Genomic DNA, 25,443 nt, shown 5'->3' with positions numbered 1-25,443 from the left:
GCTCCCTGGCACCCACCTGGGAGGGGCTGCACTCGGGGTCAGAAGTCACAGCCAGAGCTGGTGCCTGGGGGGCCTGAATTCAACCAGGGGCAGGCAGGGCACGCTCTGGGACCCCTGTGGCCTCAGCCCTCTGGCCGTCACAGACCATCCCCAGAGGACAAGGGGGTGGAGGTGCCCCGACGTGCCTGTTGGATGAGATACGAGGGGCACCTACCCTGGGCATCCTAAAGGCTCAGGGTGACGGGGCTCCTGCCCTGGGCATCGCGGGGACTCGGGGCCAGGTGCTGCTCAGAACCTGCTGCCAGGAGCGCCAGGGACCAGATCATTCGCCTGCTTCCACCATTGCATCTGCTGAGCACTATGGAGGCCACGTTCTGGCCCTCCAGGAGGCGACGCGAACTGGCCATCACCCCGTGTGGTCGCTGCTCCCTCAGACTCGGACGCCCAGGGAGCGCAGGGTCCCCCCACCTCTCACGCACGCACACTCTTCTGCACCAATCACTGTGTCCAGCCATCCTGGTCTGAGTCCCGACGCTCCGGGTCATTCAGGAATGTGGCAGGGAGTGGGGCCCTGGGTTGAGGACCCAGGCCCCCCAACCCCCCCAGGGGCTGGTCTCTGGAGGGAGGGGACTCTGGGATCACAGTGGGGGAGGGGACAGGCCCACCCAGGTGGGTTCAGGGCCAAGAAAGCGCTCATCCGGGGCCAGCCTGCCACAGACTCTGAGACACAAACTCACAGAACCCCACAGGAAGGATGTACAAAACCACTGAGCTCTGCAAATTCACAGAAACAAACACATTGGACAGAGAGATAGGTTTTTAAATATTAAAATATATTTATATGCACATCATTTTAAGTGAGGACACCCGCCAACAGACATTCCACGGAAGTGCCGCCGTCCTCGCGGTAGAATTCACACGTGCCTACTGAGTGCACCCCTGCGCACACCACCCTACCAGGTAAAAAACAACCCTATAAATAAGTTCATGTAAAATATTGGTCCATAAATATCTGCTTACGTACGGTGCTCCCGTCCTGCCGCAGATCTGAGGATGGGAGGGGGAGCAGGTTAGAAAACACCGAGAGGGCGGCCCCCCAGGACGGCGCCCCTGGGCACGGCCTCACACCCCCTCCCCGACCTCCGGAGAAACACCGGAAGTCAGGCCGGGCTGGTCCGCGGGACCCGGGGAGCGGAAGCCGTTCGGAAGCATGGCCGGCAGACACCCCGTGGCGGGGGCTAGTGCCTTCTACTTTAATCCAGTGGTTTCAATGGTGCCACACGCAAGGCGGTGTGTGCGCATGGAGGGCGGTGGCGGGCCCTCCCCAGGCTCCCGGACGGATGGCAACCGACAAACCTCCGGGAGCCACAGGCTCCACTCCAGGCCCGCAGGCGGCTTTGCACTTTCTAGAACTGACGGCACAGTTAAGAGTGCATAGACTTTTTTAAAAGCATGGCTGTTAACGTGTCCAGGGGCTCTGGGGGCCCCGAGGAAAATTCAGTGCTATGTGGCTGTGTCTGTTCATGGAGCAGGAAGCAGGAAGGGAACGGCTGCTGGGCCTCGTTCTTCCTGAGCCGGAGACACCATCACCCCGGTCCCCAGGCACCAGGAGGGAGGGGTGCCCATTTTCCACGTGCCTTGCTTTCGCTCTCCCTGGTGTCTGAGAGTCACATGGGTCCTCCACCAGCTCAGGAACCCTCGGAATCCAGTGGGAGATTTCTGGAGGGTCCTCAGCACGGGGGTATCACAACGGGTGAGGGGTTAGCCCTTCTGGGGAGAAATCCGACAGAGTTCTCAGGAAGTGCCCCTGGGCAGACGGGTGGGCTGTCAGACGTCACTCCGGAGCTGGAGGGCCGAGGGAGTATCCCGGAGGTCCATGGGGTTGTCGGAGGCCGAGGACTGGCTGGGCAGAGAGGCTGCCAGGCTGTTGGGAGACTCCGAGGGGGGCTTGTACAGCACGCAGGCGGTGGCAAAGAATAGGAAACCCAGCACCTGGCGGGGGAAGGAGGAGCTCGCTGGACGCACCCAGAGCCGCCCACCCAGCCCCGGTCCCCGAGGACCCCTGCTCTGGCGAGAAGACCTTCTTTCCTGCAGAACCCTAGCGTGGACACCAGTACTGTTCGTGAGGGAGGTGGAGGGCTTCATGGGCTGAAGAGCATCCCCCCAGAAGAGATGTCCCAACCCTGACCCCCAGAACCCGCAGTTGGAAATAGGTCTTTGCAGATGTCATTCAGTTAAGGAGCTTGAGATGAAATCATCCTGGATTTTGGGTGGGCCCACCTGCCATGCCGGGTGTCCTTACAGGAGCAAGGAGACCCACAGGGAGAAGGCCACGTGACCCGGGGGGCAGAGATGGAGACGCAGGCCCAGGCCCTCCGGCAGGGCCCCCAGAGGGAACCGACTCTGCCACATGTGGATTTGGGACCTCTGGCCTCTAGAGCTGAGTAAAGAATAAATATCTGTAGTTTAAGCCCCTGGGTTTGTGGTCAGCACTCAGAGCTGCGGAGGCCACCTCACCCACAACCAGCCGCACAGACCTCACGGCCCCGCCGGGCTCCCACGTGGCCTCGCGGAGGACTCTGGGCACGCAAGGGCACGTCTTTACAGCTGACCCAGCACTGACCTAGCGCTGACCTCCAGAGCCACAGAAATCCCTGCTCACACACGGCTATCTCTATGCTAAGCCGTGCAGAGACAAACCCAGGGGGCCGACGGTCCTCCATTCTTGAGGCCCTTCGAGAAAAGCTTGAGGCGAGAGGTGGAACCCCTGAGCACCCCCTCCACCCGGAGAAGGAAATCAAAACACCCTTACAGACTGGCCCTAGAATTTCATGGTATTTTGAAGGTTTTGTGCCTTTTCCTCCAATCAGGCAAAATTCAATATATAAATACTGCGCTTCTCCCCACACAACGTGAGCCAAGTGTTCCAGCAGGAAGTTTCTCCTAACGGGGTCAGGCTAAGGAAGGGGGCAGCGCCCAGGGCACGGGAAGGCTGGAAGAAGCGGGTGCTGCTCATGCGTGGATCCATCAGGCTGACCCGGCCCAGACGGGAACAGGCCTGTCAGAACCCGAGCTCACAGAAAGGAGCTGGTTTTCATTTCTGCAAAGCCTCAGCTGATGGGAGCCCCAGGGCCAACCGCCAAGCTGCAGGGTGAGGGCCCCAGCAGGTGGGGGGCCCGGGAGCGCCCCCATCGCAGCATCACGGGCCCGGCCCCGACGGCTCTAACTTGGAAAGGATGCTGCTCCTGGACGCCAGGCCACCAGGGTCCAGCGGGGGGTCTGAGCTGCGGGAAGGCCCCTGTGGGGCACCCGGGACCTGAGCTAGCTGGAGAAGATGCTCAGCCTTTTGGAGTGGCCTCTGGGGCTCCCTTGGTCCTGTGCACTCACCTTGTACACCAGCCCGGTGATGAGCATGTACCGGCTCATGGCCGAGTTCTGGTACACGAAGCAGGAGCCCCGCTGGCCACACTGGTCCTGCCAGAGCAGGCACGCCTTGTCAATCACCCAGCCGAAGGCGATGGGCCCGGGGATGGCCCCTGCAGAGAGAGGCTCGGTCAGCAGCCCCCAGGCACGGGGCAGGCAGGGCGGGCGGGCAGCACCGAGACCCAGACCGTGCAGGTTCTCAGAAAGGTGGCGTCGGTCTTCGGTGATCTCAGGGGGTGCAAAGTGGACTTCAGTGTTCCTTTCTGGGGGGGACCTGGCGTCAGGCCGGGGGATTCCCCGTGACTTCTGACGCCCTTTGTGCTAAGGAGGAAAAGCCACCCTCTGGGCAAATCAATGACCATGGGTCCCTCTAGTGGACTGTTAGGGAATGGTGTCCTTCGCCAACGTGGGCACACACTGAGGAGACACCGGCTGGGTGCCCTTGTGCAGTGAACGAACTACGCAACTGTACCACTCCACAACGCTACCCAGTGCACAGTACCTAGAGTTCTAACCACAATCCACTGGATTCCCAGCGCAAAGGATCTCTGCCGGTCACAGACACACCTGAAACGGAAGACGGCAGCGTCAGCGTCCCGGGGAGTGCGGCCGTCCGCCAAGTCACACCCCCACGCCAGCAGCCAGGTCCTGGCCAAGCCCCCGGCTGCGTCACCGCCTCCCCGGGTGACCAGCACCTCGCCGAGGCAGTCAGCGCCGTGCGGCCTCGGGGCTCCGGGGGGCCAGCACGTACCCTGCGGGATCTGCAGGGCTCCACCGCAGCGTGCTGCAAGGGAAGGCTCTGCGCCAGAGCGAGACCCGGGCCCGGGCTTACCGTAACGTTGCCGTCAGCGCGGGAATGCTGCTGAGGAATGTAAAGGTAATTACAACGAATATGAGAACCAGAAGGAGGGGCTTTCTCTGACAGGCTGAGGTGCATTTCCCTGCGGTAGCGTGGCCAAAACCAGAGGAAAAGTTCTGAGGGACACAGCTACAGTCTTGGTACACCTGAGGGCGCAACAACACCCTGGTTACAGGGGGAGGGACGGGGGCGCCCCTGGGGCGGGGCGCGCACAACATCCTGGTTACAGGGGGGAGGGACGGGGGCCCTCCCGGGGCGGGGCGCGCACGGCTCGCGGGCATCGGCCGCACCCACCTTGTGGCCCCCCACGCCGGCCGCAGCCTCCCCGCCGCACCCCGCGTGGCAGGGGGAGTAGTACGTGAGGCTGTCGGAACCGCACACGGGGCTGTAGCGCTCGGGCTGGCAGGCGCACGGGGCGTTGCAGGCGGCCGTCAGCTCCAGGTGGCCTTCCGGAAGGACGCTGCGGGCAGGAGACAGGCGGCTGTGGGACCGGGCCCAGCGCCGGGGGACGGGGGGAGCGCCCGGCCTCGGGACTCGGCCCCCGCGGCCACATGGGCTCCACCCGAGGCAGGTGCCTCCCGCGCGCGGGGTCGTCGACAACTCTCACGCCACCCACACCACGCTCCGTTCTGCTCCCCGACCGACTCGGTTACGGGAGAGGCAATGTGTGCACAGGGCTCAGAACCCAAAGATGGCGAGAGGACAGGCCAAAGCCCTCCGCCACGGCGCCAGCCCCTCGGGCCGCGGCTACACATTTGCACGGATCGTGTGTGCACGCACACAGCGGTGGTCACAGAAACACGCTTTCTTCTCTTTTCCACTCAATGGGAAACACTAAACCACCATCCGGCCCCTCCAGCTTGCCCTCAGCACTGTAACCTGCGGCCGGCCCCAGGGCCAGCTGCCGCCCCCCTCCCGTGGTGGCAGGGCCCTCGTGGGCCATGTAGCCTGTCCCCTCTCCACCAACCCCGTCAGAGGACTGCACCCCACGGCATCGCTGCGCCCTGTGTGGCCGGTCAGGTCCGCAGGGAATCCCGGGAGGGGCCTGCCCCGCCCACGGGCAGGCGGCCGGCCCCTGCTTGACATATTCCCCTCTTGCCATCGGGGGGCTGTTGTTCTCACGGCCCCCTGACGCGGTGACACGTGAGAGCCGACCCTGGGCCTCTTTCCATGTGCACACGTGGAGAGGAGCTGGGTGATCATGGTCTCGTTTTCAGACGAGAACCCTGGGCTCAGGGCTGAAACGGAGCCCAGGGCTTCCCCAGGGCCGACGCTGGGCTGTCTCTGAGCAACCGTGAGCCTGAGTCTTGCTGCTACAGGCCTCTCCAAACAGCGCCCGAGGGCCAACCCCCCTCCCCCAGCCCCTGGGGCCACTGGTGCTCCCGACAGGTGGGCTGGGGGCCCCGCTTTGCCCAGGCGCTGCCCGGCCCTTACCTGCCGCTGTAGCTGGCCGTCACACCGGCCATGGGCACGTTGGGGCAGTGGATGAAGAACACAAAGACGGCCAGCAGGCTGGTCAGGGCGCAGAGCAGACACAGCTTGATGATGCCTGCGCCGCGGAGCTTGAACTTGTTCACGAGGAAGCCACCCAGAAATGTTCCGCCGCCGCCGGCTGGCACCACCAGGTACCCTGCAGGAGAGGGAGGGGCTCAGCGCGGTCCTCGGGGCCGCAGGGGGGGGGCCCGCAACCCACGGGGTCTTCTCATCTCCACGCTACAGGTGGGGAGACTGAGGCCCAGAGCCATCCGTCTGTCCATGTGGCAGCACTTGGCTCTGACCTGAGTGCTCAGCCGCTGGAGGGGGGGCCACTGGGGGAGCCTTGGTCCAGGGGCCTTCAGGAAGGACACCTGGCTGCCCAGAGGCGGAAGGACACAGGGGCGGGCCTGGGAGGAGGAGAGCTCAATGGCCCCTGCCCGCCTGATGGGGAGGCCCCAGGACAATGTGTCCCCTGCCCACCACAGCTTCTGCTGCATCCAGCCGTGAGCCACATTTGGAGACACCGTGGCCAGGTGGGATGAATGGCTCCCAGGCTGTCCCAGGACAAAGTGCAGACGGGGGTGGGGGATCGGTGGGCCTGTCTCTCCAGCAATGACCAAGGCCAGCTCTGGCATGGGCCCCTTACACCTCCGGGGTGAAGCATGGGGGCCCCAGAGGATGTTTTGTGGGGTGTTGGCACGGGGGCGGCCGCTTTGGGGAAGGGGAGGCAGTTGCAGATAGAGGTCTGGGCATGTGAGGTCAGCAGAGAGGCCAGGCAAGGAGGGGTGCCTGGGGCATTAGATAAGGGGGGATGGGGTCCCTAATCGAACGCCCATGCCCCGTGCCGGGAACAGAACCCCGAGGGCTGGGGCACAGCCTGTGCTGGCCCACGTGCTACCCACATGCACCCCACCTTTCACACATGGCGTTGACCCCTCTGGCCAGGATCTGCCCCACGTCTGGCATGGACCCTGTGCCTGGCATTGACCCCATGTCTGGTGACCACTCCCACACCCCCCTGCCTGGTGGGACAGCGGCAGGAGGGTCTAAGGAGGGCCCCCTGATTCTCCTCAGGAGTCCGAGCTGCCTCTGGCCACAGAATGGCTCTGGTCAGGCAGGCCCAGGGACTCCAACCTCATGGTCCCAGGCAATCCTGGGACACCAGCCACCTGGCTCATGGGCATGGCTAAGCCCAATCATCCAGGTGCTCAGGGCGGCGCTGCCACCCAAACCTTTTCTGCAGCAAGCCAGGGACGACGAAGGCCCAGGCTCTGGGTGGGGAGCAGCACAGATGAGCTGGGCCCACCCCTGACCCTCCCAGCTAGAGCAGATCCCCACCAGGACGGGTCCACCAAGAACTGGCCAGCACACTGTGGTCAGCGCTCCCCACCTCTCGGGGAGGACCATCGGATCCACATGGTGACATTGACAAACAGCCCCACACCTGCTCCCGGGGCCTTCCCTGCAGGACCACACGGCCCAGCGAGCCCTCCCGTGTACAGCTGGACTTCTAAAACATACTCCAAAGACCCTTCCCTCATCTGAGAACTCACAAAAAGTCAGAGGACCCCCAAGATTCCGCGAGTTTTCTCACCAAACAAGGTGGCGGCTTCTGAGGCACTCAGGCTGAACTGGGACTCCAGGAACTTGGGGCCAAAGGTGGACATGCCGGCAATGAGCGTGGCCTCGGTGGCCCCAGCCAGACAGAGCAGGATGAATGTGGGGTTTTTCAGGAGGAGCCAGATGGAGCTGGATGGGGAAGAGAGAAGAGACAGAGGGTCAGAGTGGACCAGAGCAGGGTGTGCGGAAGCGCTATTCCCAGGGCCATGGTCCCTCCCGCCTGAGTACAAAGAGCCCCAGGTCCAGGAGGGGAGTGGAGTGGGCTGGTGAGCTGTCGTCGCTCCATACCCGTCCCAGAGAAATCAAGAGACCGTGTAAGGCTGGGCTTCAGCTGGTGGGGAATGGGCCCCAGGAAAGACAGCTCGTAAACCAGGGAAGAGCCTTCCCCCTCTCCAGCGCGGGGAGACCCTACGGCACCGTTCAGTCACCTGGGGGGCAGCTGTGATGACCGGCAGATGGCCTGAACCAGGAGCCGGGGGCTGGGGGAGGTGCCGTCCCCAAGTCCAGGACTGGCCAGGCCCCCGCGGAAGGGGAATGGGCACCAGGGGGTGGGGTCCCTTCTCAACCACCAGCCCTGGAGAAGGGGGGACGGAGGAGCCCCTCCAAGGAGGCTCAGGCTGGGGGTGGCTGGCCCCCCAGTTTCTCTTGGTGCGTACTTGCTGGGGGTGGTGTTTCCGGGTCCTAAGGAAGGATCTTGGCTTTGGCCGCCCGCACCTGGCCTGCTGATTCCCCAGTGAAACTGGCCTTGCTTCCCCTCTGAGGACTGGGAGTGGGACCCCTGCACGGCCCTGGGGACACTTGGCCTCCGGTCTCGCTGCGGCCAACCCTGTGAGTGATGGGTGTGGGCTCTGGCGGCTGTTCCCCCGCGTCCCCCTGAGGGACGGGCTGGGCACCGACCCTGCCCCACACCGCCTGCCCTCGGGACGAGCGCAGTTTCTTTGAGGGCCACTCGCTCTGGCTGAACTGGGGTTCTGCATCTTGTTAGGGGTCGGGCCGAGCAGGGCTAGCGCCTGAGTGCTGGTTACACACGCGACTCTACCTGGCCGTTAAACGTCACGAGGGGCACAGAACAAACTGTCCTTACGGGGTGCCGAAGGGAGCGAGCGGAGCTGAGTGGAAAACATACAAAAATCGCAGCCACGGGGGGTCCGGCAGTAAAGACGCTCAGCCTTCGTGGGGCAGCCCGTCGCCCCACACGCGAGGCTCTGTGGCCTGCACATCCCGATTCCCCGCGCCGTCCCCAGCCGTCCCGCCGCGGGCAGCAGGTGCCTGGACTAGCTTGTCCCCGGCCCCGGGGCTGGTGAGTGAGGTGGGCTGGGGGCAGAGTTTTCCCTGGAGCCCCAGGTCCTGGCAGGACGGACCCTCCCTCTCCTGCACGATGAAAAAGCAGATCCTGGCCATAAAGGACCACCGTCCGCCGGCCGCTGGGGGCGGCTCGGAGTAGCCCTCCTGGGCTGAAATTCTCGGGTCTGCAGCTCAGAGCTGTTCTGTAACTGAACAGGTGCCCCTGCCGTCCTCGGGAGCCCCGCCCCCAGCTTCCACGGGCGCCGCTGGTCATCCCCACGCCAGCTGGCGGATCTCGGCTGCGAACACCTTCACACTCAAATGCTCTTCCTTCTCAGGACACCGGCCGGCAACAAATTGGATTTTGAAACGTTGGAACGTGCAATGCAGCCATAATTAGCCTCTGCACCGGGACCTCAAGCTGGCGGCCGGGAGGGAGCTGCGGACAGACCCTCCCCTCGGCTCGGGCGTCTCAGCCGGGGGGCGATCAGACTCACCCCAGGTGCCATTCCCCACCCTGGTTCTCAGCAAAATTGACTTTCAGGCTTGAAGACTGAAAACAATTCTCTTTGGTTCAGTACTTGAGTCCCACGTCCAGGAAGTGAAGGAGCCGCCCCCAGTGTGGGCGCCGGCGGGCAGGGGCTTGGCTGCGCTCTGCACCTGCCCCTCCCCCGGACCTCCTCTGTCGGGTTCTCAGGTGTGGGGATGCCCTGGGCCTGGCTGGTCGCCTCCCTGGGCCCTGCTGTGACCTGCCCAGGCTTTGGGGCACTCGGCTAGGCTCGGAGAGGGGGCCACCCTCGCCTGTGGCGTGTAGACTTCCGTGTTTCTTAATCCCAGGCTGTAGGATGCTCTGCTAAGATCCTTGTGTTGAATCTGCTCAGAGAACTAGTTGTGATGGTAACGAGGTCATGTGCTCCAGGATTTCTTACCAGCAACTGATTTGGGGAACTAAGCCTGGGCACAAACCTCCCCACGGCCGCTGTCCCCTGACGTGCTGGGGCCCTAGCGCTGTGTGCAGGGGAGGGAGGTTCTGCTCCGGCTCAGGGCAGCTCCACCGTGGGTGCTGGGGACGGGCTGAGCTGGCCCCACACAGAAGCGCCTGGACCCCTGGCCAGCACGGCCCTGGGCCAGCTCAGCCTGTTCTGGGGGCACCCTCAAGAGCGGGCAGCTCTTGGTGGTATCACAGGAAGTGGGAAGCAGGAGAACAAAGCCCTAAATGGGTCCGGGGCCATCCACCCCTCCACCCTTAGCATGACAGCCATTTCCTCTGCATGAGGGAAGCAAAGCAGCGGACAGTGGACGGCACGGGGTCTTCCCTGCAGGCCACCTTTGACCCTGATCCCCCTTCACCTCCCATGGCGAAGAAAGACAACGGGGACTCATTCCCACCACTAACAGCCCCCGGCCCCAGGAGGCCAGTGAAACACAGCCATTCCTGGGCTCAGGCCCCAGGGTCCTGGAGGGGCAGGTGGGTGCTCAGTGAGGCCAAGGAGCCGGGTTGGTGACCATCCATGGGAAAGGCCCCCTGTGGAGTGCCTGGTCCTGTGAAGAGGGGTGCTGGGCAGCCAGGAGCCGCCCTGGTGCCCAGTTTCTCTGAGACCAGAGCAGACCAGGGATCTTTTCATCCCGATAGTGTGTGAAGACCACAAAGCCAGGCCAGGTCACACACAAAGAGAAAGAGGGGAGCACAGAAGGAGGGGCTGGTGCAGGGCTGTGAGGGCAGAGAGCCGGAGACAGTCCTGCTCCTCCCAGGGTCCCTGCTCCCAGGGTCCTCAGCCACCTCAAGGCACAGAGGGGGCTCGAGCCCGGAGCCCATGCAGGTGTCACCTTAGTGAAATGGTCAGAGGACACAGCAGAGTGAGGAGCTGGAGCCCTGGCCCCCCATTGGGACCAGCCCTCCGCAGCTCCAGCCCCAGAGGACTCTAGCCACCGCTCCTTAGTCTCTCAGTTTTGGGGCGAGACCTGGAGTGCACTGGGTCACGAGGGAGGTTTAGGAGCTGTGCGCTGGCCACGTGGCCCTGGAGGGGTCACATGGACTCTCCTAGCCTGGGGTCAAGATCCAGGATGCGTGGGACCCCCCCAAGGATCTTCAGGACACAGGGACACAGGCGAGAGGCGCACACCACCCCCCATAAGGTCCTTACAGAGGCAGATCTCTGATGGTTTTCCCGAAGTCAGGGTTGCTGGCCGCCTTGTGACCACTGTCCTTCAGCTGGTGTGTTTCAGACACTCTCATGACCACGTAGCGCTGGGAGCCTGGAAGGCCGCAGATGTCAGCGGGAGCCAGGGACCGAGGGCTCTGCTTGAGGCCCCTCCCTGTTCCCAGGTCTGGGGAGGTGCCCTGGATGGAGGGCACGGGGACAGGTGGGGTATGGGGCTGCAGCATGGTGACCACTGGCCGGATGACAGAGAGGAGGGGGGTGGAGAGCCCGCGGCAGGACACACCGTGGGACCAGGAGAAACGGAAGGAGGCAGAAGGGGCACGTGCTCCCGCTGCCACAAGCCCGTCCTGCGTGCCTCAGACGGGGAGAAGCCACAGGGGTGGACGGTGCCCGTGGTCAGCAGCACAGGGGCCAGGCCAGCCCTGCAGGACGGGGGCCCCGCCCAGCCCAAGTGAGGAGAGAGTGACGCACCCACCTGGCAGCTGCCGGGGGTACCCGAGGATGGGGATGGCGATGAGGAAGGCGGCAGCCCCCGTGCCCAGGAAGCCCACCCACCAGGCGCCGACCCATAGCGGGCTCTCGGTGGTCAGCTCCGTCCTGTGGGGGAGAGGCATGGGGGGTCAGCGTCCTGTCCACGTGCATTCAGGGCACCCACGCCGGGCATCCATCTGCACGCTGGTCCATGAAAACCTTAGCCAGGGGTTTGGAGAGCCTCCAGGCGGGGGTGGGGGTGACTCGCTGCACAGCATGGAAGCCCGCACCCCCTCCCACACCTGCCCTCCGCGTCTCTTCCAGCTGGTGGCTCGGGGCTCATAATCTGCTTAATAAACTGGTAATCTAGTGAGTGAGGTGCCTTCCCGAGTTCTGTGAGCCGTTCTAGCGGCTTATCACGCCCAAGGACGAGGTCGTGGAACCACCGATTTGTAGCCGGGCTGGACGGAAGCTGGGGGGACCCAGCATCTGAGGCTGGCATCTGACACGGGGGGTGGTCTCCTGGGCTGAGCCTTAGCCTGCGGGGTCTGCACCGACTCCGGGAAGTCTGTCAGAACTGGGTTGAATTAAGGACACCCGGCTGGAAAACCCCACACAGATGAATCGCAATGGCAGCACGAAAATCCGCCGTCTGTTCCGCAAAGGGCATCAGAGAAATGGTGACCTGCTGCCGCCTGGTCCGGGAAGCTGCCGACCCGCCACGCTGTCCCTGCCCCCAGGCCTGCGCTTAAGGATCCCCCCCCCACCGACCCCGGAGCACACAGCCCCGGGCTTCCTCCCGCTTGAGGCCGGGGAGATCCCCCCGGCCTCACTGTGGGGTGCTGTCCCCCAGGGGCAGGGGGAGCCCAGGACACTCACTGGCGGCCGATTTCTGTGTAAATGTTCAGCAGGGCGCCTCCGATCAGGTAGCCAGCGGCGGGGCCGAGGATGGCTGCTGTGTAGAAGGTCGCTGCGGAGAGAGGCAGAGCTGTGGAGGGGCCACCTGACAGGAGCCCCCCAGTCCGCACCTCTGCGCCCTCTGCCCCCACGGCACTGACCCTTCAGACCAGGGTTTGCATGCGTGCAGCCTCCACTGTGTCCGAGATCTAGCTGCTGTCAACTTTTTATTTTTACTTATTTATTTTATTTTATTTTTTTAAGCAGGCTCCACCCCCAGCGGGGAGCCCAACGCGGGGCTTGAACTCACAACCTGAGATCAAGACCTGAGCCGAGATCAAGAGCCGGATGCCCAACCACCGAGCCACCCAGGTGCCCCTGCTGCTAACTTTTAAAACGGCTTCTACAGTTTTTCTGTCAAAGCCAAACGCACGCGGCATCTGACTCTTTCTCCCTCGAGAGGACAAAGATCCCGAGGGCCTTGTTTTGCGGGATGAGGGTGCTCTGCTCGGCACCACAGGCCCACCAGCGCCTCACTGGAGTGACGGGACCCCAGCGTCCCTGGGTCGGCAGCGCTCGGCGACTCGGGGCGGCAGAGCCCCAGGTGCAAACGAGGAGGCCGGAGTCAGCAGGCAGGGTGTGGCCAGGCCCCGGGGACGCCTGGCCTGGCAGGAGGGACTCGGGGAAGTGGGCGGCCCGAGGTTGAAACCCAGAGATCTCACTCTAAGGAAACGTGGGGATCTCAGCGGGAGCGTGAGGCTCGAGCGCGGCCCCTGCGGGCCGTGGGCGGCTGGCTGACCCCAGCACCCGAGGAAGGCCCGCGCTCCCCCGCGACCTCACCCGGGACCACCGGTGCGGCCAACGAGGAAAGGCACGTCAGCGGTGTGGACGCGCCCGCCCTGTGGCCTCGGCAGCCCCACTTACCGATGTAGACAGGAGAGTAGCTGGACTTGACGTTCTCGTCCAGGTAGGTGACGCCCAGCGTGTAGAGCGGCGTGGCGCCGACGCCGTGCAGGAACTGGCCCAGCATGAAGACCAGCCGGTAGCCGGCCAGGCCCGAGGCGCTGTCCCTGCACGCCACGCTGCGGTTGGCCCGGCACGTCCCGACGCCCTCGGCGGCCTCCGCCTCGTAGGCGCCCGCGGTGAAGTGGGGCAGCGCGAACAGCAGCGAGCCGGCGCCCATGACCAGCACGCCCCAGCCCAGCCAGCGGGGCTTGTGCCCGTTGCCCCCGAAGTAGCTGACGAAGGTGAGGCACAGGCAGGCGGCCACGTCGTAGGAGCTGGCGATGAGGCCGCTCTGGTAGCTGGGCAGGTCGTAGCGGCGCTCGATGGACGTGATGACCGTGCTGACGAGGCCGTTCACCGTCATGCCCTGCAGGAAGGCCGCCGCACACAGGAAGAGCAGGAAGCCCCTGGGCGTGTTGAAGGCCTGCAGGCACTTGGGCGCGAAGGCCCACCAGCCGCACGCCACGCTCTGTGGCCCAGCGGCCACGTAGTGCATGTCGGGGGGCGCCCGGCAGCCGTGCTTCTCGGCCAGCGGCGGGCACAGCGGCTGGCTGCAGGAGTCCGAGGGGCTGTGCGCGGCGGGACAGGGGGCGCCGTGGCCCGGGGGCGAGCCGAGGGACGGCCGCCTGCTGGGGGGGCTGTGGCCGCACTCGCTGTCCGTGGCCGAGGGCGGGCTCGGGAAGACCAGCTGCGGCACGGAGACCAAGGGCTTGTCCCCCATCGAGTGCTGAGGCATCTCCGTCCAGGGGGCGCTGGGGGCAGCTGTGGGGGCCGCCGGACGGTATTCCGGTGTTTGGTTTGTTCTGTGAGAAGAGCTTCTGGTTACAAAGCTTACACGGACCCTTGAACACACGGACATCTCGGCGGGAACACCCCCGCCCCCCGGCCCGCTCCCTTGGGCACCGATGGCTCTGCTGCCTGCTCCCCAGTCTGACGGCGCTGACCTTCCCCGACCAGCCCCCTCCTGCATCCTGGACCCACACACCTGAACAAGGCCACAGTCGATGCCCGTGTGGGCCCCTGGACCACCCTGACCCACCCTGTCCCCCGCGGCCTCTGCTCGGCCGCGTGAGCCGTGCTCTCTGCCCCGTGTGGACACGGTCCCCACACTGTCCAGCCTCACACCCTTCCAGCATTCATTTTAGTCCAGCGTCTGGAGGGCAACGAGGGAGGGGGTAGAAGCAGGGTCTCGCCCCGCAGGAGGGTCACCGGGCTCGCTGCTCACGGCAGGTTTTCAAGACATCACGACAAGACACGTGTGCAGCCACGTGGACAAGTGAGGAAGAAACAGCACCGACACTCCCTCTGTCTGCAGCTCCCAGCCCGGCCCTGTGCCCGGAGCGCCACCCGGGCCCTCGCTTCCCCCGACCCAAAGGAGCTGGGCTTGGCTCAGGTAATCCTGCCTCCCGAGGCTCCCGGGGCCCCCTGCACACCCCCAACCCCCAGCCACCTCAGCTGTGAGGGTGTTGGGACACGGTGCCCTTAGAGAGGTGACTAAGGTCGTCAGCGTGGGCCCCAGTTGCCTGTGACTGGGGTCGTAGAGAAAGGGGAGACCTGGACACGGGTGGACAGCACGTGAGAACACGGTCCACCTGCAAGGAAAGAGGCCTGGAGCAGGTCGCGGCCACACCTCCCTCTCAGGCATCGCTCCCAGAACTAAGACAATCAAGGCCTGGTGTTTCAGCCATGGGTCTGTGGTCCTTCATGTGGCAGCCCCAGGACACTGACACACCCTTCACCCTTTGGGTTGGGCCACTTCATATTCAGAGGTTCCCGGCGGGTCTGAAGCCTGGCTGTTTCTGGGAGCCGGGAGCCTCAGGCCGTGGGGGGCACAGAAACACCCCCGGCTCGTGCTCTGAGGCTTGGGGAGCTGCCTGCTGGCCTCACCCAGGGCTGGGGCCCCGTTAGTGGTGACTCGGGACCCCGAAGTGTCCTCAGATCCAGGTTCACCAGGCCACGGGGACTCCCTGTCCCCCACCACGCACGGAGCCCATGGTGTCGGGTGGACGCTGGGAGAGGCTCCTGCCATCCGATTCTGTCGGCAGACTCCTTCCAGCTGCCGAGTATGGAGCGCGGCTTTGTTGGGCCCGGCACGGGGGGCCTGGCGGGGGTTGAATGGGGGTCTCCCCAAAAAGACGGGTACACCCAGACACTGAGTGTGACCGTATTCGGAAGAAGTGTCTTTGCCGATGTGATTAATGGTTTGAGATGAGGTCATCTGGATTGAGGTGGGTCCTAATCCAGCGACAAGTGTCCTTAGAAGACAAGACACAGGGAAGTTACGTGAAGCCACAAGGAAGCGCGGGGGTTGGGGGGCAAGGAGCTGGAAGAGGCGGGAAGGGCCCTCGCTGGAGCCTCCAGAGGGAGCACAGCCCCGCGGACACCTGATTTCAGACTCTGGCCTGCAGAGCTGGGAGAGAATAAAGTTCTGTCACTTTAAGCCCCCGGTTTACGGAGCTTTGTTAAGGTAGCCGTGGGAAAGTCACCAGCCCCTGGGGATGCCACGAGCTGTCACGTGTGGCCTGGTTTTCAGGGGGCCACAGGCCTGAGGGGAGGTGGCCACCGAGCTTAATAGACACCTCGGAGCCCGCGTGTGCGTCACGGCTGTCCTCACCAACACCGTAGTGAAAGAACCGTGACTGGTCACGTGGCATTCGTGTCCGGAGCTGGCTGCTCACCGTGGGCACGGGTGCCCCCAGGCTCTCTGCGGCCGAGCGCCAAGGCCGTGCATGTCTGGCAAAATTCCACCGCAGTCAGCCCCGTGTGGCCCTGAGTACTGCAGCGCGTTATTTCTAGAGCCGCAAGGCCCGGCTCGCATACGAGCAGAGCTGGGAGGGCCAGCTCCTGCAAGAAGCCCTAGCGGACAGGCAGCTCCTCACGCACGCGGCCCAGCGCTGGAGCCGGCAGTCACGGAGGCCACCTCCCGCACACGCGACGCCCGCGCCCAGAGGAGCCTCGCAGAACACAGCCACCAGCGCGAGCCCTGGCACCTCCCAGCCCCACAGCTCAGACGGGCTGCCGAAACAGCACACCGAGAAACACCACAAAGCCTCGACACTACCCCAAATTCCAAGGTCCAGAGGCTACCCCATGCTGACTGGCGTCACGGTGTGTTTTCCTCTAGACGTGTGCACACATGCACACACACGTGCGTGCAGATCAACATGCGCACACGTAGCTATCTGCATCTTTGCACACATAAACACCTGCTCACACATAAACCACACACACGATGCAGGACCATTGGCTGGGACAGGCCCTAAAGCACAGGAACCTCAACCGGGCCGGGGGCCACGGGGAGCTCAGGGAGGCCCCCAGCAGCCTGCAGGGCATGAAAGGTCAGTACCGGGCCCTCGGGAATGCTTCCTGGGTCAGTATCCCCCGTAAGTCCTCGGGAATGCTTCCTGGGTCAGTATCCCCCGTAAGTCCTCGGGAATGCTTCCTGGGTCAGTATCCCCTGTAAGTGATCTCGACACCAGCCGCCATCAGACACCTGCTCCCTCTGCTCTGGGCTTGCCTCGCACGCTGGGCTGTGACCCTTGGCCCCACCTCTGCAGGAGAGATGCAGGGGCAGGTGACGGAGGGTGGGGCCCAGGGCAGGGCTCGGGAGGTGGCCGGATAGCCAGCATTTGTGATCAGGGACGGCCACGAGGGAAGAGCTCTCCCTTTGGAAACCGAAAGCCACAGGAGAACACCAACGTGCAGCTCCAGGTCCGTGGCGAAGTTTTCCCTGAGCCGACAGCTATGGATCTTGGACATGAATATATAAAGCTCAAGCCAAGTCATACGCATCACATTATTTAAATTAGCAAACTGAAAATCCAACCTGGGGTATTATCAGCCAGGTGACCCACTGGTGGCCGCTGCCCGCACGTAAGAATCGAATGGCAGCACTCAGAGCCGTGGGGCCGCGAGCCTCCTCCAGGGAGGCCTCCTCCAGCGGCTCCCGTCAGGAGCCTGACTGCTCCCGCCCCCAGGCAGGTCAGCACGCTGCGACAGAGCCCCTCCAAACTTTTCTTATGCCTGGAGTTCTGCCCCAGTTTTCCTGCACTGTCTGGAAGGCTCTCACCCTCACCAAGGCTCTTGATCAGACTGGGGAGGCTGGCCCTCCCGGGCTACGTGTAGGGAAGCAGGTGCTGTGCCTGGAATCGTCCCCTCCGTCCGCAGGCCGGCGGCTGGGGCGTGAGTGAGTCTAGGGACCTGCGACACCTGGAGTCTCCCAGCCACCAGGATGGTCCTGAGTATCGTGGGACTTCCAGAGGACATTTCCGAGTTTGCACCAGGATCTGGGCAGATCTGGGCACCAGTATGTGCGTGGGGTGCCAGAGACGGCTCTGGACGTGGATGCGCAGATGGTCGTGCTGAGCTGGGTCTGAAGTGAAAGGACGCTGTGTGTGCCCGAGGATCGCCACCTCACCGTAGAGGCCTGCGGTGGGACCCGCCTGCGGGGGAACCAGCAACAACGCAGGGGAGCATCGTGGCCGGCCTGGCCGAGCCCAGCAGAGCAGGTTGGATGGGCACAGAGCTGCCCTGTCTCAGTCTCCTGCTCATCAGCTCCCTTGTGGGCAATGCTGCTGGGATATGGGGGTGTGACCCAGGTCGCTGACGGACAGTTTCTTTCCAGGATCTGCTCCCAAGATGGGCAGAGCTGACACCCAGTGTGGTCAGTGTGGTCAGCCAGGAGGAGGTGACGTCCCGGCTGCCCTTCCTGCCGGCCGCCCAGGCAGCATCGGCTGACCCACATTAAGGCCAGGCCCGTGGCTCTGTGACCACTGCATTTAGTTTGTATCTTAGGCCCCCACGGGCAAGCCGGGGAGAAGGTGGCAGGGGCTGGAGGACCCAGTGGCGCACCACATGGAGGGGAACTAGCCCCCCCGAGGAGGACCGGGCACCACGGTCCTTCCTCCTGGAGCCCTGTGAGCATGTCCACCAGGAACTGGTCTGAACAAAATGTGTCTGCTTTCTACCTGCTGAGGAGGCCGGACTGCAGAGCGGGGGCACGGGCACTTTCCGCGGGGGCCGACATCACGTTCAGCTGATGCTGAGGTGCTGAGCGGTGCTGGAGCGGGGGGCCGGCAACACAGCCGGACAGCAGAGGACAGGAGCTCTGGCGGGAGGCGGGAGGCGGGCCCGTGGGGAGCCGAGGAGCAGAGAGAGCGCTTGGCAGGAGGGACAGGCCGAGAGGCCGCCCCCACCCCTTGGGGGCTCCAGGTACCATCCACAGGTATCCTCACCCAAGAGACCCCCAGGGCCTCTCACTCCTGGCGGCCCCTCCCCGTCCTCCACCCAGAGCTACGGTCTGATGCAGCATGATGGCGGATTCCCCCCGTCAGTCTGGTGGGCCAGGAGGTGCCCCATCGGCCAAGCATTCCATGTGTGTCTGCAAGGGTGTTTCTAGAAAAGATTAGTATTTGGATTCATGGACTCAATGCAGGTGGGCCTCATCCGATCAGTTGAATGCCTGAATAGAGCAAAAGGGCTAACCCTTCGCTGAATTTCTCCTGCCTGGCTACCTTTGAACTAGGACGTCATTCTTCCCAGTTCTTGAGCCCGCCCTGCCAGTAGAACCACACCCTTACCTCTCCTCTCCCAGGTTTCCAGTTCGACGACTGCAGACTGGGGAACTTGCCAAGCTCCATAACTGCATGGGCTGAGTTTCTAACAATAAATTTTTATCTTATATATAATATATAATGTATAAATATGCATATTTATATATAATATATAAGTAATATATATAAAGATACACATAAAGATATAAAATATGTATAAAGCTATTAATATATATATTTCCTCTTGACTGTTTCTCCGGAGAACCCTGAGTCATGCAGCAGGTAAGTTCACACAACACCTGCTGTCTGCAAGGCCCGTGACGGGCACTGGGGTTCGGGGACCTCCAGGACACGGTCCTATCCGGGAGGAGCGCCCAGCCCCCTGTGCCTGGGGAGGTCACATTAGCATCAGCTGCAAACGGCCCCAGCTCCAAATGAGAACTGCAGAGGTGAGAGGCGTGCAGCTTGGAGCTGGCCTGCAGGGGCCCCAGGAGGGCTTCGGGGCCGGGGCACCTGGCAGGGCGCCTGCCACCATCACCGTTCGTAAGCATTCCGTGGGCCTGGTCGTGGCTGAGCCCTCAGCCATGCACACGTCTCGGGGCCGGGGCCTCCCCCCACGGAGCCAGGGGCGCGGGAGGGCCAGCCGCAGGAACGAGCCCCCTCCCCCGTGATTAGAGTGGCCTGGGGGCTCTGTCTGGGGTGCCCGCTCACACGCTGGGCAGCCCCTCCCTGCTGCTTTGTGGCCTTCACCCTCGTGGGGGAACAATGAGGCTGTGAGCTCCTCTGCGGAGGCCTTGGATGGCTTCCCAGGCCCGAGAGACGCAGACCACACATCCTCCTGCCCAGGGAGCCCGCTGTTGCGGGGACCTTATCCCACCCTCCAGGCCTGTCCCCGGTCCTTGGGAGTCTCCCCCCCACGGCCAGGAGCCCTCCGTCTGTTCCCGCGGGGAGAGGAGCCCTTCGGGATTAGCGGGGAGGTTAATATGTACCCTGGAGTCTCCAGCCAGACGCTCTGCACCTGGGGTTGTGGTGGGAGGGGCAAGGACGTGCGTGTGCACGTGTGTGTGTGTGGTGTGTGTGTGTGTGTGTGCACACGTGCGGGCTCACTCAGGAGGAGACCACAGGTCTACTGGCCTGGCCATCAGCCGCACTTCTCGGAGTCTGAGCCACTAGGCTGCAAGAAATCCAGGGCCCATTTCCTCCTCCCCCACCCCACCCAGAGGCCCCCAACAGCTGCGGCATGAGAAGCCAGCGGCCCCCGTGGGTGGCTCGCCATAGCCCCGTCCTCGAGAGCTGGGCCCTAGTCTCAGTCCAGGGCTGCCTACCTCTGTACCCCTTAGATGCTCGCGCAGGGCTGTCTGCAGACCTAGCGGGGGGAGGGGCACGGGGTCACCCAGCACCGCGACGTCTGGTCCTCCTCTGCCTGGCTCCCGGGACAGTCTGGCTCTGGCCCAGCAAACGCCCCCAGGGGGGCCCAAGGGTGACTAGTGCCCTTCCACGTTAGGGCCGGGGTGCTCCCAGGCTCCATCCTGAATCCCGCTCGCTGGGGATGTGGCAGATGGGGGCACATATAGGTTTCGTTTCTGCTTCCTCTCTATGCTCCAGCCAGTAGGTCCCCCTCTTCCTGCACCTGGTTGCTCTGAGGTTGACAGCCAAGCCCATGTCACCATGACGTGCCACACACCACATGGCAGCCCTGCCTGAGCTCCCGCTCCATGGGTCCCCACCCTGTCCTCTGCCCTTCTCCCGCCCTTGCCCCCTCACACCCTGGTTGCTTCCTCTACCCCGCCTATGACCCTGGGTCCTTCCCACCCCCGCTCCACCTCGCCTGTGACCCTGGGTCCTTCCCCCCCCCCGCCTCGCCTGTGACCCTGGACCCTTCCCCAACCCCTCGCCTGTGACCCTGGGTCCTCCCCCCCCGTGACCCTGGGTCCTTCCCCCCACCCGCCTGTGACCCTGGGTCCTCCCCCCACCCCGTGACCCTGGGTCCTTCCCCCCACCCCCCTGTGACCCTGGGTCCTCCCCCCGTCTGTGACCCTGGGTCCTTCCCCAACCCCTTGCCTGTGACCCTGGGTCCTTCACCCCCCCATGACCCTGGGTCCTTCCCCCCCCAACCTGTGACCCTGGGTCCTCCCCCCTCCCCCGCCTGTGACCCTGGGTCCTTCCCCAACCCCTCCCCGTGACCCTGGATCCTCCTCCCGCCCCGTGACCCTGGGTCCTTGCCCCCCGTGACCCTGGGTCCTCCCCTGCCCTGTGACCCTGGGTCCTTCCCTCCGTGACCCATGGAGGTCTTTCAGACAGCCCTCTTCTCTTGCCTTCTAGGTCCATGGTGGTGTCTCTTCCTCTGACTGAGGGAGTGGAGGGGGCTTTCACTTGTGAAGATGGGGCTCAAAGCTATTTATAGAGCAGACACCGGGTGGCAGGATCTGGGGTGGCCACAGCAGTGCCTGCCCCCCCACCGAATTTGCATACCTGGTGCCCATGCACAGGTGAGTGGGCAGGAAGCTGGCCACTTTGCATGGAGGCCAACAATGGACTGTCTGATAGAGAGCCGGAGGACCCGTCCCTTGGGGGGTACCCTGCGGGGACTCTCTGCTCCCCACCCGGGCTCCACCAGCAGGCAGACATGTGGGGAGGGCAGGATGGACACAGAGAGGCGAGTACAAGTTTACTTGTCTTCCCAACCCGTAACATTTGATCCATGGAGGGGACAGAGAGAGGCTCTTGCAGCCAGGCGCTGTTCCCACCTCGGGCAGGTGGTGGGCCTCTCTGCGTTTCTCCCCTCCAACAAAAGTGTGCCATCATGGGGAGGAGGGAGTGAGCCCCTCTCCTCCTAGTGGGTTCATGAAAAATGAAGACCTGCAGCAGGGCCCTCACAGGGTTTGGAGGTGCTGGGGCATTGGCTCTGTCCCATAATGGGCCTGTCTGGGCACAGGCGGGGTCAGCCAGGTCCAGGTGGCCTCGTAGGCCCGTGGGTCCAAGCACCAGCCCCAGGGCATCTGCTGAGAGGCAGACCACCATGACGAAATGCACGGACCGCACATAAGCTTGGGGTGGGAATGGGGTGCCACTCAGCCCAGCTGATCCCAAGCCCTAAAAGGCATTGGGCCAAGGAGCAACACCTTGGGTACCCCCAAGGCTTCCTGGAGAAAAAGGTGGCCCCCTTGGTGGAGAGGACGTGTGAGATGTTCCCCAGCCCAGGAGCCTGTGATTCTCCCGACCCTGTGCTTGGTCCTCAGTGGGCCTTGCCTGGCTGCGCTGTGAGCAGCTGTTGCAAAAGGCACGTGGTTTGTGAAAAGTGTCCACCCACCCCCAGAAATGTGGTTCGAGAGGCTAATTCTGTGTCATCCTGGTGGGAGGGGGCTGCACCATGGCCACCAAGGGGAAATGAGGGGTGTCTGAGGACAGCAGGCTAAGGGCTGCAGCAGGAAGAGTCCCCATGACCAGCCAAGGAGGGGAGGTGACCCAGGGCCCAGCAGGCCAGTTTCTTCCCCTGCTAACAGGACCCAGGGTCCACCCACACACAAGAGCCCTGGTCACCAGAGACGGAGCTGGTGCCTCCTTCCCGTTTACAGGGGTGGGGTCCTGATGGGCCTGTTGATTACCTGCCATGGTGGAGAATGGGTCCTGCCCTAAAGTGGGCTCCCACACGCCACCCTCATGCTGAAGCCAGACAAGCAGCTCAATGTCCCAGAACAAAAGCAGCTGGGAGGTTCTGAGGATTATTGTATATCCCCTTCCAAAAGCAGACAATGGGCTCTTTGCCACGCCTGAAAACAGGAGGCCATGTGGTTCAGGAGGGAATATTTCTGTGGTCTCTGTCCACAACGGAGAAAGCAGAAGTATGGCCGGGCAAGCCCTCTGGGCACCTGCTGGGCTAGCTGCCCCACTCCCTTCTGACCATGAGCACCAGGCCGGGTTCCACTACCTGCCCATGACCCACGGGGAGGCCTTGGGGACCAAAACTGCCACAGTCAGCGTGAGTGCACAAAGCTATGAACTGATACTTGTTCAGCCATGCTGACCTGGGAACTGGATTAACACTCTCGGAGATTGCTAGATCGTTTGGAAGCCAGACCGAGACCCAGAGGTCAGGCTGCAGTGGCGGCTTGTCAAGGCAAGGGTCCACTGGAGACCAGGGAGAGCCAGGCTCTCTGAGCGGAGTTACTCAGAATTGGTGCTCTGACAAGGATAGAACATCAGCCCCAAGACCTCCATTCACTGGGCCATCATCAAGCCCAGCCCCCAGGCACCCAGCTCCCTCACCACGGAGGTGGGAGGGACTTGGTTGGGACCTGCTCAGGGACTGGCTTGAGGGGCCACACCCAGGGCACACTAGGCCATGGCCACCCAGGAGGGAAGCAGCGCCATAAAAAATGTCCAGGGAGTGTCCACCAGCCCTGCCCAGCAGGAAGCAGGACCGAGGCGGGGCAGCCATGGGGGTCTGACCCAGAGGACCTTCTGTGCTCTCCCTGCGCAACCTGGGAAAGCGGGCTCACTCTGTGAGAGGCCCCCTCCCCGCATCCCGTGGGCATTGGCTCCCCCCGCCAACTGCCCCAGTCCCCTTAGCCGTGGGCCCATCTGTTGTGACACTGCTCTGTGTCAGGCCTGGCTCACCTGGGTTGTCTTCTCCCCACCAGGAACAGAGCTGCAAAATGTCTGCAGTCACCCAAAGCTCCACCACGTACTAGCTGTGTGCCCACAGGTAAGACACCGAACCACCTAGTGCCTTGTTTTCCTCCCCTGTGACGTGGGAGACATAGCAGCGACCTCACGTCGTTGCCAGGCTTGCCTGAGATAATGCTCAAAGCACTTAGCTGGGGCCGGGCCGTTCTCCCTCCGTGAGCAGGTCCTCCTCTGCTCCTACTATTGGTGTCCTCGGGGCCCCACGCTGACCCGCTAACACCAGAGGCTTCCTCTTCTCTGAACCCCACGGGGCCCCACCCGGCACTGAAAGAATCTCACAGCAGGACCTGCTCTGGGTTCACTGAGTAGGGCCAGTTTCTGATTAGGCAGAGGGAACCCAGGCCCCAAATATCACAGGGAGACACAGCGACTGGGAAGCTGGTTCCTTCAGGTGGAAAACTACTGAGGCTCCCCCGCGTCTCCGCCTCCGGAGAGGAACAGACCGCAAGTCCCCCCTCCGCGCTGCCTGTCTCTGCCCTCGTGGCGCTGACCCCCGCACGGCCCCAGCGGGCCTCTCTCCACTCGGGTCGCGCTGCCGGCTCCCGTGTCAAAGGTGGAAGCCCGGCGTCTGCTTGGGTTTCCGGGTCTGGGGCCAAGCGTGCCCACCGGGCGCTGAAAGCGGGTCCGCATCCTCGTTTCCATCCTCCCCGGCCCTCTGCCCTCACCCGGGCGCTGGGGTCCCCCAGTCCCGCTCCACACCGGCTGCCTGCGGTGGGGCTGGGGGAGGGGCCAGCCGGCGTGGGCCCGGCTGGGGACCAGCCCCACGCGCCCGCCCCAAAGCCCCGCGATTGGGGAAGTCTCCGCAGGCGACCCTGCCGCCAGGTGTCTGTAGCCCAGGGGCGTGAACAAAGCCCGCTGCCCGCGAGAAACTTCTGTGCTTGACTATTTCCCTCCTCGACTCCGCCGCAGCGGATCCGCCACAGTGGAGGGCCCGCCGCCACTCCGCACCCCGGGAGGCGCGTCTGTCCCTGCCCTGACCGGCGGGGCCTGCGCCTGCGTGCGCGCCTAGCCACCTGCCCTGGACACCAGCCCCGCCGCTCCGTCCCTGCCCTGCCCTCCCCGTCGCCCGCCTCCTCCCGGGCAGCTGGCAGCGACGGGCGCGTTTGCCTCGGATTTCCCAGAGGCAGCCGGCCGTGGGGCGCACCGCCCTGCCGGCGCCACCCGGAGCCCGCCGGCCCCAGCCCGGCGTCCTTGGGCACCTGCCGCGCTCCTGACGTCAGCAGCCCGGGGCCGGCGCGCTCGGGCGGCGCCCCACGATGGCGCCCCGAGTCCGCGCCCGCGCCCGCGCCCCCCGAGCACTCACCTTCCCGACACCCGACCGTCGCGCTGCGCCCCGCGCTCTAGCGGCTGCTCGCCGCCGGCCCCAGCTCCATTCATCCCCTCCGGGCCCGCCCGGCCCCGAGTGACCGCCGGTACCCCGGCCAATGGCTGCGCCGCGCTGGCTGCGCCCGCCCCCGCGCCCCGGGCCCGCCCCCTAGGTGACAGCCGCGGGAGCGCGCGGTGGGGGCGGGGCGGAGCGGGGACCGCGGTGCCTCTCCCGCCCCCGGGTCGCCGTGGCCCACAGCCCAGTCTGACTGCCCCTGACGGATCCCTCCCCAGCCCCAAGAGATTCGGCATTCCCGAGCTGCAGGCCAGAAACCGACAGCGGGGCGGTGAAGTCCCCAGGCCTTGTAGCGACTGGTCTCTGACTCAGAAGGCCGCTCGCGTGTGGGACGGGGACTGCGGCAGAGGCCCTGAGAGGAAGTGGTTTCCCGCCCAACCCTTCGGTAAAGCCGAACCGTGGCCGGTGGGAGCCGGGCCGGGGCGCTGGTAGGCTGGCCTTGGCCTGGGCTGCCCGCAGGTGTGGGCCTCCTTGGTGCCTCCTGGGGCCCCGGGGGAATTGGGGAGGATGCCGGTTAGGGGCTCACCCTGGCTCATGGTGAGGCCAGCACCCTCACCTGGGGAACCCAGCCTTCTCTCTAGAATGATCCTCTTTCTGCTGTGGGCGCTGTCAGGACTGAGGGGCTTT

The 25,443-nt window shown here is 64.1% G+C and overlaps 1 protein-coding gene across 5 annotated transcripts; it reads right to left on the bottom strand.

Moving 5' to 3' along the window:
* Positions 1-812: 812 nt before the first annotated feature.
* SLCO4A1 (solute carrier organic anion transporter family member 4A1) lies at positions 813-24,886 on the bottom strand. Of its 5 annotated transcripts, XM_078057363.1 has the most exons (13): positions 24,739-24,757; positions 15,085-15,452; positions 13,117-14,000; positions 12,175-12,265; positions 11,300-11,421; positions 10,807-10,918; positions 7,353-7,507; positions 5,717-5,912; positions 4,577-4,742; positions 4,256-4,428; positions 3,926-3,990; positions 3,388-3,536; positions 813-1,992 (listed from the first exon to the last, which is right to left on the bottom strand). In XM_078057363.1, the coding sequence occupies exons 3-13, from the start codon at positions 13,931-13,933 to the stop codon at positions 1,828-1,830; spliced, it is 2,211 nt and encodes a 736-aa protein (XP_077913489.1). In that variant the 5' UTR covers positions 13,934-14,000; positions 15,085-15,452; positions 24,739-24,757; the 3' UTR covers positions 813-1,827. The 5 variants fall into 5 exon arrangements, 4 of the variants coding, with proteins under 4 accessions (XP_077913489.1, XP_035961276.1, XP_035961277.1 ...); XM_036105383.2 differs by lacking the exon at positions 15,085-15,452 and having other exon boundaries at positions 24,739-24,886; XM_036105384.2 differs by lacking the exons at positions 15,085-15,452; positions 24,739-24,757 and adding an exon at positions 23,367-23,387.
* Between the last annotated feature and the right edge of the window lie 557 nt (positions 24,887-25,443).

The sequence above is a fragment of the Halichoerus grypus genome, chromosome 10 (genome assembly GCF_964656455.1).
Source record: "Halichoerus grypus chromosome 10, mHalGry1.hap1.1, whole genome shotgun sequence".
In the NCBI taxonomy this organism is placed as follows: domain Eukaryota; kingdom Metazoa; phylum Chordata; class Mammalia; order Carnivora; family Phocidae; genus Halichoerus; species Halichoerus grypus.
This window is presented reverse-complemented; position numbering and strand designations above follow the sequence as displayed.

Coding starts and splice junctions, on each gene's coding strand:
- SLCO4A1 (XM_036105383.2), bottom strand. CDS start 24,812: ATGAATGGAGCTGGGGCCGGCGGCGAGCAGCCGCTAGAGCGCGGGGCG. Junction 14,001..24,738: donor GACGGTCGGGTGTCGGGAAG/GTGAGTGCTCGG, acceptor CTCTTCTCACAG/AACAAACCAAACACCGGAAT. Junction 4,429..4,576: donor CCGGCGTGGGGGGCCACAAG/GTGGGTGCGGCC, acceptor TTGCGCCCTCAG/GTGTACCAAGACTGTAGCTG.